General features: G+C 42.9%; 1 protein-coding gene across 1 annotated transcript in view; it reads left to right on the forward strand.

Annotated features, from left to right (window-relative positions):
• The first annotated feature begins 1,832 nt into the window (after positions 1–1,832).
• MBOAT2 (membrane bound O-acyltransferase domain containing 2) overlaps positions 1,833–18,697 on the forward strand; it is a 100,584-nt gene continuing 83,719 nt past the window's right edge. The window contains exon 1 of the mRNA XM_037392554.1: positions 1,833–2,051. Within this exon, the coding sequence (XP_037248451.1) occupies positions 1,980–2,051 (72 nt within the window). The 5' untranslated portion in view covers positions 1,833–1,979. The remainder of the gene's footprint in view (positions 2,052–18,697) is intronic.

The raw sequence follows: 18,697 nt of genomic DNA on the forward strand, positions 1-18,697 counted from the left end.
ACACTTATTTATACCTATTAACCAGTCTCTTTAAATGCAGACAAAAGACCTTACCACAAGCTAAGGCATAAGTACAGAGTGTGCTCTGTAATTCAGTAAGAGAAACAACGGCTGTTTTCAGATAATTACACTTACCTCCATTTTCCTGCTACTACCAATTAGCATTAACTGTGAACTTAAATGGCTATGTAAATCACTATACCTAACCACTACTCCAGACATGGTTCAGACTCTTAGTGTGACATTGGACGAGGCATTTCACCTTTCACATACTTAAAGTGGTGAAACATTTCTGTTGAGGGTAAATTACTTATCACAGCATGGTTTAGAAGTATAATATACAATAATTATTTAAAAATGTTTAATAAAGTGCAAGGAATAACCTACAGTTTTCTCTCAAGAGACCCAGGATTCTTGAGCAGTTTAATAGGTAAGAGCAGTATACTCCTTTGGAGCCTCCTTTACCACATCGTTTAGAACAATTATGGTTAGTTAGTTTGTAAGGAAAAAACTACAGAAAGCCGTAATGTCAAAGAGGCAGGTAGGGCACTAATCCAGAATGATGTGATAAGCAGCCTACTGCACAAGCTCATCTGGCAGTTTGCTGCGCGCCCTAATGCAAAGCCTTCACTCAAGACTTCACTGTTTCACACTGGATGGCATTGCCTGGACAGGTGGAAGAGTTGTGCTGCATACCAAGTTGTCATTATTGGCATGACCCTATCACTTCTTTTTTTCTTTCAGCACCGCCAGGCTGAACGTCCTGAAAAAGTACTTACGCATGTACCATTTCAGGTTTTTGTGTTTAGAAAACAAGCCTATTGTATTTGTTAATACAATTATTAAATTAATTGTATATTTGATATATGCATTAATAAACTACATTTATTTTAATTATTTAATTAATAAACTGAAAACTGTGGCTTATAGCCATGACAGACTTCCTAAAATCTACCAGTGGCAGTAGGAACAGGATTTTTTACCCATTTTTTGCAACTTCTTCACAGTGCGAGGCCACCCTCATGCCCTGCGCATATCCATCACTTATCCACCGTGGTGTGTGCAGCTACCGAGCTGCCTCTGCGTCCGTCCTGGCTGAGGGGAGATAGTTAGGAGCAGAACAGGGGGGCGATCTCTTCGTTACCTCAACATACACCCATGCCCACATGATATTGCGCTACCCTCAGCGACAGATACCGCCACAGCCGCCACCTGGGCCACCCGCCACCTGGGCCACCCACCGCCCGGCAATCGACCCCCGCCAGCGCTGCCAGCACCCCGCTTCCCCGGGGGGCTCCCCTGCCCGGCTGTCCCTGCCTTCCCACCCGCGCGGGAAGGTGCCCCCGCTCCTCAGGTGCCCCATCCGCCCGGCGCCGAGGGGCTCCGCACGCCCCGGAGAGGCGCGCCCGGGCCCCGGCCCCCTCAGCCTCGCCTGGTGCAGGGCGAGGCCGCGCCGGGCCCTGCGCGGTACCTGTGCGCTGCGCGTAGCTTCTGCCCACCCTCAGCGCGGGGGGGTGGGTGGTGGTGACGGCCACGGCCGCCGCCGCCGCCGCCGCCACCACCTCACTCCTTCCTTCCTTCCTTTCTTCCTTCCTTCCCGAAACCGTCCCCCGCCCCACGATTTACCTCACCGACCCCCCGCCCGCCCGGACACCATCTTCCCTCTCCCGCCCCCCGCGCCGGGCCGCGGCCGCTGGCTGCCGCGGAGGGGAGCCGCCTCGTCCCGCCCCACCCCGCCGAGGGGCGGGGGATTGGGCGAGCCCGCCTGTCACTCCGCGGCGGCGCCGCGCGCCGGTTGGCCGCTGGCCCCGTCAGTCAGCGGAGGGGCCGCGCCGGCCCCTTGTTGTCACGGCGCCGTGCGGGGCTGGGGCTTTTCGCGCCGTCGCCACCGTTGTTGCCGCCGCCGCGGGAGCCCGGGAGGGGAGCGGTTCCCTGGCCTCGTCGCCCGCTCTCCTGGCGCGGGGGGAGGCGCCCTCGCCATGGCCACCAGCACCACGGGCTCCACGCTGCTGCAGCCCCTCAGCAACGCTGTGCGGCTGCCCGTCGACCAGGTGAGGATGGGGAGGCGCCTGCCCCGCCGCTGCCTCCCGGGGGCTCGCCGGGGAGGGGCGGCGCCGCGCCGTGCGAGCGCCCCCGCTCCGCTCCGCGCTGTCCCGCCCCGCCCCATCCCCCCGCGGTCCCTCCATCCTCCCCGCCTCCGCCGGGCGGGGTGCCGGGGGAGGGTGGGTAGCGCCCGGCGGGGCGGCGGCGGCGGTTCCCCTCACGGACCCGCGGGTGAGGGGAGAGCGGGGCGCGGCCCGCCGGGGGGCGCCGGGGCGGGGAGCTACGGCCGCGCTCGCGCTCCGCGGGCAGGTGCGCTCGCGCCGCCGCCCGCCTCGCGCCAGCCGCCGCCCGCCCCGGCAGCGCGGCCGCATCCCGGGCACGGCCCGCCTCGCCCCGCCGGTGCGCGCCTTCGGGCGTGCCGGGCTCGGGCCGCGGGGGCTGCCGGCGCCGCCGGGCCGGCCAACTTGTTGGCATCCACCGTTCGGGCAGCTGTGGCTCCGCAGCTGGGAACGGGGCCGGTGTGGGCTCGGCGCTGCCAAGGTTGGGTAATAATTGCAGATGCAAAGCGGCGTGCTGCGCCTGGATGCGCCTGCCGGGGAGTTTTAAATGCGGCGTTAAATAACAGCGTGTGCCGCACACGGTGCGGTGGGGAATTGTATGTACTTTGTAGGCAGAGCGCTTCCCTGGTGTCTTTTGTCCGAGCGATGTAAAAATTCCTGAAGGTGGTTAATCGTGTCGTCTGCACGGAACATCAGAAGGTTACAAAATAAGATCGGGAAACTGAGGTTCGTAGAGTTTAATGACTGAAGTTGGACAAGATTGTTCGTGGGGGAAGTGGTCTAGACCTCCTAAACCCTAAATGCTTATGTGTTTATGAAGGCATAAGTAACCTGAAGTTACACCTCCTATAAATTTTGTAGCATCAGGAAATTTCGTGGGGGGAATTCTTATTTAAAAATACTTAAGAGGTCTCCATTAATGCACCAGTGAAACACAATAAGGAAAACGCTCTGTGCTTATGTAGAGGCAGATTTTGATGTTTTGGGTTTACAAAATACACCTAACAAGTGAGAAGAGTAACTGGAAGTGAAATACAGAAGAAGGAGCTTGTCTGGTGAAAGAGTTTCGGAAGTGGCTGTGAACTCTATGTTCTTTCTTTGTTTTTCTCCACTCACTCCCCTAGTCATTTGTTTGAATGGAACCTTTGGTTAAGGATACACGTAAAAAAGTATCTTCTAGAAAACTGACAAAAAGCAGGCAGGTTGAAAACCGAGCTTGCTGTGATGGAACAGATCCTATACGCAACTTGCAATGATACCTGCATCTGGGATCAATGGCACCACATGGCTCGGTGCCTCGTACATGCAGGCTGTGAGCTGCTCTTGGCAGGTGCCATGTATTTATTTCCATAAAGCGTGTAGCCTCTGCAGGGTACTATAAAACAAATAAGAGATAGCCATCTCTTTATGGTATAATGCTGGCATCGTATTCATAATATTCATAATAGTAGTCACAAGTTTAATTGCTTTGTGACGTCATGCAGCTTCTACCAAATTTAAGTGTTGATGATAATAAAGTTACTTTTTATCAAAGCCTGGAAAACTTCCCTGTATTGAATGTTTTTGCAACAGATGCTCCTGTAAAGCCAAGATGTTGTTATAAAATACCATTTGAGCTCTGTTGAAGCTTTTGGGGATGATCACAATGGAGGATGGCTAAACACATAGTTTACAAGTTTTGTTATATGCAGTTAAAAATCATACATGCTTTGTTTTTACATACCAGGGACTGTACATAATATAAGTCCAGCTGTGTATGAAGAGCACTGATTATGACTGGAGTATGAATTGAAGAATTACAAATTATGCTGCACTGAGGAGAATGAGTCTACTGCTGATTAAAAAAAAAAAAGGCAAAGTTAAATTTTTTTGTAACCTCTCAGCTTAAGAGTCTATCTTGATACTAAGTTTGTAATACAGAAAGAATGTGAAATGTGTTCAGTGTAATCAAATCAAAGGTAGTAAAGAAGAGAATGAGGGCATAGAAGGAAAAGTGCTGATACCTTTCGCTGTGCTCAAAGATTGTGTGTAATATTCAGTGATACTGTATACATACTAGCTATGAAAATATAGCAGTGCTTTGAAAAAAGAATAACGGTTTTCTCATTAGGAGGCTGTTTATACTACTTGTTCCAAATCTGTACTGTGACTGCAATCGTACCAGTACAGCAGGTACTTGGAAAGGGCACTCCACAATAATACCAGCACTCAGGACTGATGGACCTTTTTCTCCACTTCTGTGTTTCAGTTTTGACCACAAGTAGATACTGATCTTTCTATCTAAAATGTTGTCATTATGATTTATGTTTAAGCCACTGGTATCTAATTATTCTGCTATAAAGTTTTGGGTGAAGGCAAAGGCATGTAACTCGGAGGACAAATCTGCATAGCATGTGTCAATGTTACTCTACTGTCTGGGTGTTCAAACAAACGGATGGAAGAACCTTGCCTATTTGGCAACGAATGGAAGTAGAAATTTCAGTTAAAGGTGCAGCTGTTCTACCTCTAGGATTGAACTAACTAATCAGATCCATATCAGTGTGTGGACTGAGTGTGAGAAATTGATTACTTTTTTGACTTGGTAGAACTAGAGGCACAGATTTGTTTGAGAATGGCGTTGGTTATGGGCTAGGTGGAGATCAGTATAAAAAGTGGAGGATGATCACTCCCACTAGAGCCATTTGACATGCTTGTAAGCAAGAACAGTCTCCTCTGTGCCCAACTGTGTTACAAGAGAAAAGCTTTGTTGCTCTAACAGATTGCTGTTGCTAGACTTTTCTTCTTGGTACTAGAGTACTAGTTAGCTATAGGAATGGAGAAGAACTTGTTTTCTGCTTCTGTGTATATCCCCCAACAAGGTATTATGTCATAACTTGTTGCTATGTTAACCCTTCCTTTGACTCTTTTGTCTTGCGCCAAGTTAACTGAAATGGCTACTTGGAAAAGCTAGTGTTTTTTTTGGCAGGCTTCTTGTTCCAATTTTTCCATTGTTATTTTCAGTTGTTTGGTGCAAGGGAAGATGTTTGGTGTGAACAAGAACCTAGAATTATCTCTGTAGATCTGGGAATGCAAACTTATACACCTTTCTTTTGTGTTTTGCTATAAGAAAAAAAAAAAAAAGACTTCTTGGGAGTGAAAAGCCTCACAAGAACAGTATCTTTGGGCTTTTTAGACCTACTAAGTTTCCTAAACCTAAGTTTTCTACTTGGCAAAGAAGGCATCCTGTTGACAGCTGTGTTGTCTTGGGTCCTTAATGAATCAGTGAATATTAATGTACTGCAGTATTCCTTCTGTTTTGTTAAGGGAGAGAGGGAATGAAAGTAGTTATGTCCTTCCCACCCCCTGACAAGCTGAAGAGAAGTATCAGAAAGGTTATCATAAAAACCTGGCTGCTAGAGAATCATGTGTTGCGTAATGCATTGAGGTTGTAACTTGAATTATTTTATTATAGTTGTGTCTCTCACTTAGCCTTCTGTTTTTCCTGCCTGTACTTATGTTGCTTTCTTCTTTTTCTGAGGTGAAGCCTGACAAATGGCATGTTGGACCTTGGTCTGTTTCTAGTTCTGGCACTATCTGGCTGGTTGTTGACAAATAACTTCTCCTGATGACATGTCAGCTTATCTTTCATTAAATTGGACATATTTTAAATCTGCTGTGACGTGAGAAAGATTCTAGGAGAGCAGAGCTTCTCAGCTTTAGGTGTCTGCAGGGTGAGGTCAGTTGAGAAAATAATTTTGCTTTTGCTGATTCCACCAGAGGGAGCAAAATTTTTATCTGAAAATGGGCAAAAATTATACGGGTTATTACTGCCCTTCATTTGCCATAGAAACAGACAAATATAGTAGAGGAGTAGCTGAGCAGGGGAGACAGGAGATTGACTATGACAATGTGTGAGCGTCAACTTTCTGCATGGCTTGTCTAAGAGATTGATCTTGAGATCCTGGCATGTGGTCTGAACAACTGGATCAACTAAGCTAACTTCAGTGATTATCTTCTAGATAATAAAAGAAAGAGTATGGCTTCAACTGCTAACTGTATATCTATGTGAAGATGTGTGGACTGAATAAAATGTCATGCTTATAATTATGCGCTTCACTTAAAATCGAGGATGTAAAGTTAAGCAGTGTTTTTTCAACAACAACAAAAAAAAGCCTTGCTATTTCCACGCTTTTCTTGGTTTTTTTTCCCCAGTCTAATTTTAGTTTTTACTTGAATAAATTTGTTCATTTGTGTAGAATAAATATAATTTTCTACACTACTGCTGTCAGCCTTCAAAGACTCTAAACCAACCTTTTTTAAAATAAGATTAGGCATAAAACCCCAAGTCCTCCTAACGGTGTACTGTATAAACCATGTGAGCTTCCTTAATTTAGGATCACAGGCCAGTTTGCTGCATCTACGTCTTTGCATAATTTTCTGCATATGCTTCCTTGCGCAGAGGGTTACCCGACGTGCTTTCAACATGCCCTTAACGCACTCAGTTCCACCTAAAAGCAGTTATCATTGATGTATAATAAAGCCTTTGTGTTTCACCTTGTTGCCTTCAAAGAGAGGGAGCAGGATGTTTTTTTCTGTGTATATACATATGAAATGTTTATTTTTTACACGTATGTGATTGGCAAGATATATCTGCAAATTTTTTTTACTTTATTTTGATGCTTTGAAGATGAGCCACAGCTGAAGTTCAGGTAAAAGGCTAGGCTTGGAGGTGGCGTGGGACATCATTCTACTGAGCAGCAGAATGTGCCCAATTTGCCTGCGGGGAACATCTGTATGTATCTCCTAGTTAGATCTGTGTTATTTCACAAAGGCTTGGGCATTACTGATGTTTTTTGCCCTTACTTTATGCTCTTACTGATTGCCCTTGTTTTCTGCCAAGGCAACCTACCTAGCCTCCTGAGGACTGAAATGTTTTAGTCTGATAAAAACCTTTTTGTTTAAACATGGAGTGGAAATCAAAAAGTTTGTCCTGTATAGCTGTCCAGAATTTAGATGGCCTAATAATTGTCTTAAGCATTATGAAACTATAAAAAAAGTGAAGAGTGTCCTACGTTTTATTCTCTTTCACTGTTGATTCTTAGACTGTTGTATGCAGGTGTGAAACACAGAGCAGCACCTTACTTGATTTTTCTGATGTGACCACAGAAACTTACAAGTAATAGAAGTGAGTAAAAGTAGCATTGGTGGGCATCTAAAATCCAAACACTGAAGATAAGGGAGGAGTAGGGTAGGAAAATTGTGCCCCTACTTTGCTTTGTGCTTTCCTTATCTGCTGCTAGCAGCAGTCAGAAGAATGAAGGGTGGATGGCAAAGCCTGATCTCCCATGGCAATAGATGGAGACTGTAGTGGGTGAAAGAAGCTGGAAAAAAGTAGTCCCATTCTCCATTCTGTATGTGCTGTTCTCAATGATTGGATGTTTTGAATGGTTTGGATTCACTAGCAAAGTTTTTACTGGTTTCTTAACTTCCCTTTGAACTAGTGGAAGGTGGGTAATATGTCATCAGAAGGGTCCTAAGCTCTGCAGTGATGCCTTCCCAGATTTTAGTATTACTTTTTAGGTGTTGACTTAACTCTTTGCATATTGTTTGTTGAAATTACTGTGCAATGTGTTGAGAAGGCTGAAACTGTTAGGATAGGAGAAAAAAATTGGCAAGAAGTGACTGTCTTGAAGGAAGGAGTGGAAGCTGTAACAAACAGTTGGAAAAGAAAAGAAAGCAGACACTAGTTACAGTGTTGGAAAAGACAAGCCATTTATTAAGTGGTAGAAAGATTTAGTACAAGAAATAAATACCTCTGTAGTTCAGGTTCATGAATATTGTTGTGAGGATGTAAAGTATAGAGCTACTTCAATTTTTAGGGAGGCATCAGTGAATTTTCCTTCTGATATACTCTTGCCAATTTCATCCTGGGTATATTTTCTCCAGGTTTTCATGAAGCAGTGGAAAAACTCAAATGTAATTACAGCTCAAGGCTTCTACAGTAGACATCTAAAATAAAGTGTCTACCTGAACAGCCTATAGTCACCTGCTTTGTTTTGTCATACTATTTTTCCTGTCCTTAAGCAATTCATTCAGGTAGGTTAAGTGTGAGCACTTCCTGACCTATGTTCACCACAGTACAAGCCAATTCTGAATTCAAAATGTGGTTCAGAAATTGCTACAAAATATTGCAGTCCTGGGTCGTTGTAAAGAAATACTGGAGTGCCCAAAGAACAGGCTAATAAACAGGAAGGCATAGAGAAGGTGACAGGAGTCGCTTATTTACTTAGTAGACAGTTACCACGGTGTTGCTTTTTGTTTGTTTTTGAAGTGTTACTGCTGTAAATCTGTTGTACCACAGCTATGTAGATCTTTTCCTCCTGGGCTTTTCCTTGGGTACAATGCTGACTTAAAACAGCAGTTCTGAAATCTGATAAAACTGAGATAGGTGAGTCATCTTTATCATTCATTAGCACTGATGTTTGTTGTCTTCGTTCATTAGTACTGATATTTGTTGACTTTAACTCCTGCTTACCTGGTTCCTGCGTTGACCTAATGAAACACTGTGATACATACTTTGCAGCCTTGATTGCAGTATGTCTTTACATTTATTATTTTGACTAACTTGCACTTTTCCTGAATAACAGTTGCCCAGGTTTTTTTCCTGTTTTCCAAGCCTTTGAATGAGGGAGTCTAAACTGGGGGTTTATTTTCTCCTGGAAGGTGAGAAAATTTACACGCACACAGGTGAAAACCTGTTTGCTTAATGTGGGCATCCTTACAGTATTTAGTTTACAAAGAATGTTGATGAAATTTTTCAGTATGAATATTTGATTTTTTTTCTTTGCTTTGGAAAGTACTTTAAATTCATCATTATTAGTCTTTTAGCACTTCTGCAAGTGAACATAGCTGTTTGGCAATTTCAGTTGGTCTGCAAATTTAGATAAATGCTAGTTATGCCTGCTTGTTTTAAGTGATGTTTTCAGCAGCTAAGCCATCTTCTGCAAAGGAAAACATGCACAGCTCTGCCTTTTATACTGGAATAATATAACCAAAGATGAAAAAGCTGTTTTGGTGTCACTTGCTGTAGTTGTGATTTTGGTGTTCCTTTTACTTCTAATCCAAGTGGCCTAAGCTGAAGGAGAAAGAGGTGCTCTTACTCTGAAACATGGCTTGTGAGCACACTGGTTGTTCAACTGTGGTGATATATTCTGTACTGTAATGCTACCTGTATAAATCATTCTTAATCTTTATGACCTGCCTTCTGGGTGAGTAATGCTCTTGATTCTACTGTTTCCTGTCAATCATTCACATATATATAATTAATTAATTGAAGACTAAGCATGTCACTCAAAGGGGGTTGACAGTTCAGACTATAATGAATGGGGTTTTATTCTTCACAGTGGAAAAGCTAGAAAGAAGTTGAGGCCGCCATGAATTTGCAGGAATCTATAAGAATCCCAATGATGACTGAGATGTGTAGAAGGGTATAGCCTTAGAATATGTTAACAAATGATTATCTGTAATGGGATTGAATGTAAAAAGCTAGATAAAATATTTTAATATGGAAGCATAATTCTAAAGGTTATTAAAATATTATAAAATAACATTGAATTAATTTGAAAAGCTGTAGTAGCTTGAAGTAGTACCCATTAGTACTGCGGGTTGCTGTGTATTGCAAATGTTTATGGAACTGCTGTTGTGTTCAGAGGCTTTGTAGGTGGCTGATTTCATGCAGATGATTCTGGAATTGGGAAGAGCAGGAGAATAGACGTGGAGAAGTAGAGACTGACTGGGTTCATTCAAGGGAGTGTGTGGTGAAGTCCTTTTCCTTTTTTTATCCTCCACTCCACCCCCAGCCCATCCCATGGAGAACACTGAGATGCTGACCATTTTAAAAATGGATATATTTGTTTTATTTGCTAATTAAAATGAGTGCTGCTGTTACTGGATTCCTGCAGGCTGTATGTATGAGAAAGTGTTACTTCCTATGTTTTGTTGCTTATTTTAAGCTGGATTTCAGTTTCTCATGTATCAGCAGAGTATGAAGTACTGAGGTAGATCTTAATGGGAAAAGTGTCTGTTTCTGGTTGTGTTTGAGAAGGATACTTCCATAGATGTTAGTTATTTTGCTTTATTTTTAAACAGCTAGGAAAGTAACTTGTAAAGTTTTTACAAAATTTCAGGCACTGTAGTAGTTCTCTGAGCATTAAAATAAAAACTTGTTCAAAAACATCTGTGTCCTCTATGTTGCTGATATTCATGTGATGGAGAGTAGAGATTTTGAGGTTAATTGCTATGTGCATGTGCACCATCAGTGTGTGACAAAAAACCACACTTCTGGAAAACAGTAGCTGAGTTGGTCTTTGAAACTGTGTTTTGCCAACATAATGCCAGGCTGTTGTGTTTTGATGTTGTAAACCCTTCTTCTCTGGTAGTCTGAGTTCTGTGACTCGTAACTGGACAAACCAGTTTTTGCTTAACAGAAGCAAGTGTTTTAGGTCCTTATTGTTTTTTGAGGAAAGAAGAAAACAAAACAAAATACACAAGCAAAACCCCCAAGTCAGCATTCTTAGTCCAGTTTTCACCTTTGAACCAAACTTGCTTCCTAGACTTTGGCTATTCCTGTGAATAAATAGGTGTTACCTGTGACAGCTCTTTATCTGTAATGCTGAATCCTTAAGAGCCTATTGGAGAGAACACACTTCAGCTGATGCCTTCCTGTCCTTAATGAATTAGGTTTGGTTGTTTTCACTACAAAATTTGTATGTTAATGTTTCATTTTACATCTTTAGTTGTACAGTTTTTCTTAGTGTGATGATTTACTATGCCCTGTTTGAAAAAGCTTATTGGATTTGATGCTCATTTGTTGCACAAACCAGATTACTAGTGTCTGCATCATATTCTTCACTCTCTCCAGCATACTTAAGACTTAGAAATTAGAAATTTGAAGTTAATACTGGAAATAGAAGTACTGTTATTGACGTATGTCACGACAATTTTTGATGTTTTGGCCTGAAATCAGCTTGGAAAGAAAGTGTTCATAATCTGATGAATAAGTCTTTACAGGTGCCAGTAAATTAATGTGAAATTGAAGTATATTTGTGCAAAATTAAAAAGCTTTTGCCAGTTGTTAGAGTTGACTAACACAGATGTTTAGTGTATGCACTTCAAGGAAGTGACTGCTATTAGAGTGGCTGTGTTTGGAAGTCCCATATGAAAACGAGTGTCCCTTCACACTAGGTGCTGTAAAACATGCAAGTAATGCAGTCATTGCTATAAAGAACACACTACCTTAACATTAACATCTCCCATACTGATACTACCCCAAAATAACCACTGCTCCATATTCTCCATTTTGTCATATTTCACCCATGAAGTGAGGTTGAGACTTCAGAGCAGGCCTGTTAATTTACTGTTTTCATCAGGTAAGGTGCTGGTTATTATTTGAATCAAAAATGCATTTGAAAGCATTGCCACAACATTTATGATCTTTAAGTTGAACGAGGAATGCCTCTTTCTTCCTGTCAGAGAAGAAAGATTCTCTGAATTACTCTCAAGTATTCTTCAACTCTTATCAGATACTTGTGCCAGTGTTTCTGGACTCCTCTTTCTGATATTTCCCAATAAATCGAAGAAAATTACCAAACACTTTGATTTTGATTCTTGTCATAGAATTGCTTTTTTCAGCTTTACTGTGGAAATTGTTCTTTTTACTTTTAGTATCAGTGCAGCAATTTTCAGGAAATAGATGGAAAATTAATCATTGGTTTCAAATCATAGTTATTCTTACTCCTCAATTCTTAGTGGTTTGGCACTTAATTATTAGATAATTGTACAAGCTGTTTGATCTTTTTATACTGGATGAAGGTTAGAAATTGAACATAAGATCCATCTGTATTGCTGTCTCGTTGCTGTGGAGAAACATCAGCTCTCCTGTGTTATAAGTAGCTTTTTGTGACCATTTGTAGATGTTTTTAATTACGCAGCTGACTGTTTTGATGAAAAAGGAAAATTGTTTTGACCTAACTCACAGCAGGAACAAGAAAATACTGATGTTTGAGAAGGAAGGCACAACCAAGGCTTCGTTAATTGTGATAAAGTTTGGCAATTTTTGACAAATATGTGTTAACAAATATGCTTGGAGGAATTCGTATTTAAAGTGTTACTGCTAAAATAGCCCTACAGATACAGAAAAAAATCAAAGCCTTAACTTGAAGATCAGTGCTTCTTATTAAACAAAATGTACATTCTTCTGTCTTGATCTCCTAGCTCTTGCAAGCGTTTTTTTCAGTGTTTGTGTAGATCATATGCTAAAACATCTGTTTAAAATGTCTCTTCTCTCTACTAATGATAGTTGTTGAAAAGAGGTCTAAGGGTGGGGGAATAGGTGTGCTGCTCAGTGCACCTTACTCACAAGCCCTGTGGAGATGGAGCAGGAAGCATGTGTGGTAATGTTGTTTCCCTGGTAGAGTGGGGACAAAAAATGACTATAGACAGGGAGACAAGTAATGCTGACATTATGCAGCTCAGAAAAACTGAATTCCATGGAAGAAACATACCATAGTCTGGCAAAATGGGGAGAAAACCCTAAATCTTTGGCTGCAAGATCGTTGCCTCCATAGGTCCTTGACTGTTACCTATGAAACATCTTGCATCTTAAAATGGTTGGTTTAGGCTCTGTATGTGATCACATAGGCTTCAGTGCTTCTGCTTATGTTTGGGTAATCTTTTCCCAAAGTGTATTTCATCAGCTATAAGAACTAAACTGCCTTGTTTTTAAAGAATAGCTTAAAAAAATGCCACAAAATGAAGGGGAAAAAAAAGAAAGAAAAAAAACCAACCAACCAAACAACCTAACCAACCAAAAAAAGCCACATCAGCTTTAATTCATCCAGGGTGTGTTATCCAGGCCACAGGCATTCATTGTAGTTTATAGGTTTGAATAGTTGTTTTTTTTTTTCTTCTCGTCAGAGAAGATTTGTTAAAAATGAGAAAATAAAGCGGCACAAAGGTAAGGTAACTTCTGAACGAGTTTGTGTGGGTCGTTGGCAGAAGAGAGGCAATGTGCAATATTCTTGAATCTTATTTGGTGCTCCAACCACTACATGACTGTTTCTCTTCTGAGGTACTTAATTCTTCCGACTGCCTCTCAGTGCCTTGCTAGAGCTAGTAAGCAAAACTATATACAACCAATATTGCTGCTGCTTACTGGATTGTAGGCTGTGCGGGCCTGTACGATTAATTTGTGCTATCCACTTGGGAGTTTTCTGTATCAGTAAAATTCCCTTGCTGCCTAGGCTGCTTTTCTGAATGAGGCCAGTGCCTTCTGTGCTGTGAAGTAGCAGGATTCTGGACAGCTTGGCTGCAATGATTGGTTTTTTATATTAAAATATAGCTGATGGGAAGAGGAATCTTAGCCTGAAGTCTGAATTAGTGGATAAAAATTGTATTAAAAATTAGTTTAATAGGAGAGATAATCTCTTCTATATTTCTTTTTAGTGTGGACTTAAAAAATTTCTTCAATGGTTTATTAAAGATGCTGCCTATTGTCAGAAGGTTGAAGAATTCTAGCTGTTCAAATCAAAAGTTTTGCCAAAATTTCCTCTTGATGAAAATCCCTGTGGCATACAGTGACTTTTTTTTTTATTTATGTAAAGAATTGGTAACCTCAAACACTGTTTTCCTAGGAAATAACTTTGTTTTTACAAACACATGGCATGAATTACATTTAGATTTTTAAAAGACTAGAATAAGTGTCTTTAAAAGTTTTATCAGAAACTGTTAGCTTTTGCACAAATAATGCAAATGGAAAACTTGTTATGTAGATAGCTTAATGCAGTTAATAGTATAATAATGATAGAGTTGGAGGCCTGTGGCTCGTGGTGTTCCCAGGGGTCAGTACTGGGTCCAGTCCTGTCCAACTGATTCATCAGTTCCCTGGGTGAAGGGACGGAGTGTCCCCTCAGCACGTTTGCTGGTGACACAGCACGGGGAGGAGTGGCTGAGACCCCAGCAGGCTGCGCTGCCATTCAGCGAGACCTGGGCAGGCTGGGGAGCTGGGCGCAGAGGGACCTCATGGAGTTCAGCAAAGGCAAGTGGAGGGTCCTGCCCCTGGGCAGGAATAACCCCCCGCACCAGTACAGGCTGGGGCTGGCCTGCTGGGAGGCAGCTCTGCGGGGAAGGGCCTGGCAGTGCTGGTGGGCAGCAAGGTGCCCATGGGCCAGCAGTGTGCCCTGGTGGCCAAGGCCAATGGGACCCTGGGGTGCATTAGGAGGAGCACGGCCAGCAGGTCGAGGGAGGTCATTGTCCCCTCTGCTCTGCCCCGGTGAGGCTGCATCTGGGGTGCTGTGTCCAGTGCTGGGCTCCCCAGTTCAGGAGAGACGGGGAACTACTGGAGAGGGCCCGGCGGAGGGCAACGAGGATGCTGAGGGGAGTGGAGCATCTCCCTTGTGAGGGAAGGCTGAGAGAGCTGGGCCTGTTCAGCCTGGAGAAGGGAAGACTGAGAGGGGACCTTACCAACGCCTGCAGATGTCTGAAGGGCGAGTGCCAAGAGGATGGGGCCGGGCTCTTGTCAGTGGTGCCCAGCGACAGGACAAGGGGCAACGGGCACAAACTGCAACACAGGCAGTTCCACCTGAATATGAGGAAGAACTTCTGTACTGGGAGGGTGCCAGAGCCCTGGCACAGGCTGCCCAGAGAGGCTGTGGGGTCTCCTTCTCTGGAGGCATCCAAAACCCACCTGGACGTGATCCTGTGCAACCTGCTCTAGGGGAACCTGCTTTAGCGGGGGGTTGGACTAGTTCCTCTAGTTCCAACATGTGCACGTAACGTTGTTACACATTGCACTCTGTAGGGGACTTTGAGATGCTACTCTCCTAAGCTGAGCTATTGATATGACCTGTACCTCAGTAGGTAAAAAATTATGTTTATTTTCTTATACATGTGCTAAATTATAACTATTGAGGGTGAAACTTGCTATTCTATGTGTCTGCATTACAATTTTCTCTGATGCAGTGTCTCAGCTTTAAGTGGATCAGGGTTTTTTTATTTCTTCTACAAAACTGAAGCTGCTTATTAGAACAGGTTTTATAACTTGTAGGAGGCATGTTACAATTTGGCTTGAGGAATGAATCATGCAGCTTTTAGGAATGTGTTGTCTTTGTTCTTTGTGGATGTTCTGCTCACATCCGACCAAGTCATGAGGTGTTGCGAAGTTGTATTTTGCCCATACTCACAATATTTTAAGAACCTGACGTAAGTTTTCAAAAGGTATGCAAGTATACCATTCCTGGATGTTGAAGTTACTGTATATAACATTTGACAACAACATAACTGCTTGGTTAAGCACCTGTTTTTTGTGGAAGCTTTTGAGATGATGTCCAGCTTTGTCCTTGTTCCTGCTCACTTGTTATCTGACTAGCTGTTCCATTTATCTTCTAGGAAGTCAGATAGTTTTTGTGCTCTATTTATGGCAAGTTTTGTATCTTCAGTTCTTCACGTGTCTGTGTGTGGGTACAGTGGAAGTGTATGTCAGCTCCATACTGGTCAATGCAAGTAAAGATGGGAGGCATAATAAGGTAACGGCTGAATGTTAATTTTTGGCTTTGTGTACTTCAGGAAGTAGTGCAGGAGAAATGTTTCTGTGGAATGAAGTGGTTGGCATTGAGGATCCAACATTGGTGCCATAGTAATTTTGGAAGTACTGCTTTTGCTTAGGTCAGTCCACAGGCTAAATGTCCACTTGCCTTTGGAGCAGATCTTTTAGTTCAGTTTAGCTTAAAAGAAATCAGGTTTATATATTCGAGCACCACTGTACAATGCACACCAGCATGTGCAGTGAGGATGACTGGGAGGCTTGCTTCAGAAGCTTTATCCTGATTTGAACCGAAATGCAGTGCAGATTGTCCATCTACATTGTACATCAACATGTACATCAACACGCATTGTCTTGCTGCTGGAGTTGGAAGTGCATGTGATAGAATTTAGGAGCCCTGTTGTGGTTTAAACCCGGCCAGCAACCAAGCACCACGCAGCCGCTTGCTCACTCCCCCTCATCCAGAAGGATGGGGAGGAGAATTGGACAGGAATGTAAAACTTGAGGGTTGAGATAAGAACAATTTGATAAGTAAAGCAAAAGCCGCGCATGCAAGCAAAGCGAAACAAGGAATTCATTCACCACTCCCCACGGGCAGGCAGGTGTTCGGCCATCCCCAGGACAGCAGAGCTGCGTTACGCGTAATGGTTACTTGGGAAGACAAACGCCATGATGTCGGATGTTCCCCCACTTCCTCCTTCTTCCCCCAGCTTGTGTACGCTCAGCATGACATTCTATGGTACGGAATATCCCTTTAGCTAGTTCAGGTCACCTGTCCTGGCTGTGTCCCCTCCCAATTTTGTGTGCCCCTCCAGCCCTCTGGCTGGCAGAGCCCAAGGAACTGAAAAGTCCTCGATTTAGTATAAACATCACCCAGCAACAACTAAAACCATCAGTGTGCTATTGGCATTGTTCTCAGATCAGAGCCAAAACAGCACTGTACTAACTACTAAGAAGAAAATTAACTCTATCCCAGCTGAAACCAGGACAGCCCACAGTCTGTTTCTCTTTCTACCCCTTATAGTATTGACAAGGGATTGATCTTATTTCCCTGTGAAACTGAGTACATATTTCTTATAGCTGAAGTGGTAGAAACATGTGCTCTGGACTAAAAGCCACAGGTGTTTTTAATGGATAAGCTTTGACTTTGTGGTAGAAATACTGTGTTTTCCATTTCTTGTAAAAAATGTAAGAATTCAGATATTCAAAATGTTTAGCAAGCGAATATGGCCTGTGATAGCAGATGGTCAGAAGTCAGAAGAAGCCTCAGATGAGGATTACCTATGTGACTAACACAGCCCAGTAGTGGTCACAAATTGTTCTGTATGAGCTCCTTCCCTTACTTGGAATACAAATCACCAGTAAACCAGAGATTTAGTGATCTGAAGAAACAATATTATGAAAATATGTGGCAGTGATGATTTTCAATTTTGCTTGCATTTTCAGATACTTTGGACTTGATTTATAGGCATGCTGGATATTCAGAATAGCAGCTGAAGTTGTATTTTCAAAGGACAGCTCCAGTTAAAGTTCTGTTGAAAGCACCGACTGGAAAACTAGGCACTGAGTGTTTGAAACTGGGCAACCAAAGTTTGTGGGCATTTATTTTGCCGTTGGGGTTCTCATCATTGTGTGCCAGTCACCCACCTTTAGAATAGGAATACTGAAGTGTAAAGTTATTGCAGAGTTCGCATTTGTTGTATGCAGTCTCCCCATGTGATGGACAGATCTGCATAGACATGTCTATGGGGAAATATAAGGGGTTTATGTTCAGAGTAGGATGCAGATGGTAAGCATTTAATGGGTTGGGGGCAAAAAATGGGCAATTGTCCATTTGCTGAATGAATTGGAAATCCTGCTGGAAAGAATGGAATAAAGCAGCAGAAAGAATATTATCAGAAGTAGGTATGTATAAAGGCTAAATTGAAGTTGCATTGCTTTCAAATCTTAACTGCTCCACAGTTTAGTTTTACAAGTATGTATTTAAAGCTTTGGGAGGATTCGATGTGATAACAGGTCTGCAAAACTGTTGGTGCTTTGTAATCTGCATTTTGGTGTGCTGTAAGGCAAGTGTAAGGATTGGATTGGCAAGAGTAGAGAAGGTATGCAGGGTAGTGTGTGAACATTGTGGAAAGACCTTTTATGTATCCGAATCTGCATATGTTTGTGCATTTTTTGGGAAGAGCAGTTTAAAAATACCCACTGATAGTTTTAGTCACTTGTGAGGAAGGCTTTTGGAACACGCTTGTTCCTGGAGTCATTTAGTTGTGTGTTTAAAACAGCAACGCTATGAATTGATGTCCCTGGAAGTTTTGCTTGTGGGCTTGGTCTAAAGTTATGAACTCCTGCATTTTATTTCTGTTCTCAAAATACTCTTATTAGGGAAGGCTTTCTGTTGTGCTTGTTGTGTTTTGTGGTTGTTTGGGTTGGTTTTTTTTTAATTTAATGGGAAATTGTTTTTCAGATATGGATTTGGTCATTTGAGTAAATAGCTAAAGCAAGAGCAAGTGCCCAGGAAAGGAGTCAGCAGGTAGGGAGTGAGGAGGGGGGCATCTTTCTTGGATTCTTTTTGCATGTTCTGAACAAGGTTTTTCTGGATTCCTAAACCTACCGGGTTTATCCTGAATTGTGAAATTCAAGGTTTCTTGTTTTGCTTGTGCCTGCTCCTATAGAGATGATGATGACACAGGTCATAGATGCCAAGCACTTCTACCCTTTGCCATGGTAATAGTAGGAGCCTGGTGATAACTTTCATCTTCCCTAGGTTTTGCTACTTTGCTTTGAGGGGTAATCTGGGGGAAAAAAAGGGCATCATGAGACACCAATTGGTAAATAATCTGTAATGCAGCCACAGCAGTGATGTGTGGACGTTCAGTAAAACCAGCAATGCTAACTGTCCGCTTACAGACAGGTATTCATGCCAATTTCTTCCATCTGCCTTTCACCTCAGCTTCACTTTGTATCTGTCCCAATCTTCTGTGTTTTCCTCCCCCTTGTAGTCTGGCTAGGGGTGCAAGTT

Source organism: Falco rusticolus, chromosome 6, assembly GCF_015220075.1.
Source record: "Falco rusticolus isolate bFalRus1 chromosome 6, bFalRus1.pri, whole genome shotgun sequence".
NCBI classification, from domain to species: domain Eukaryota; kingdom Metazoa; phylum Chordata; class Aves; order Falconiformes; family Falconidae; genus Falco; species Falco rusticolus.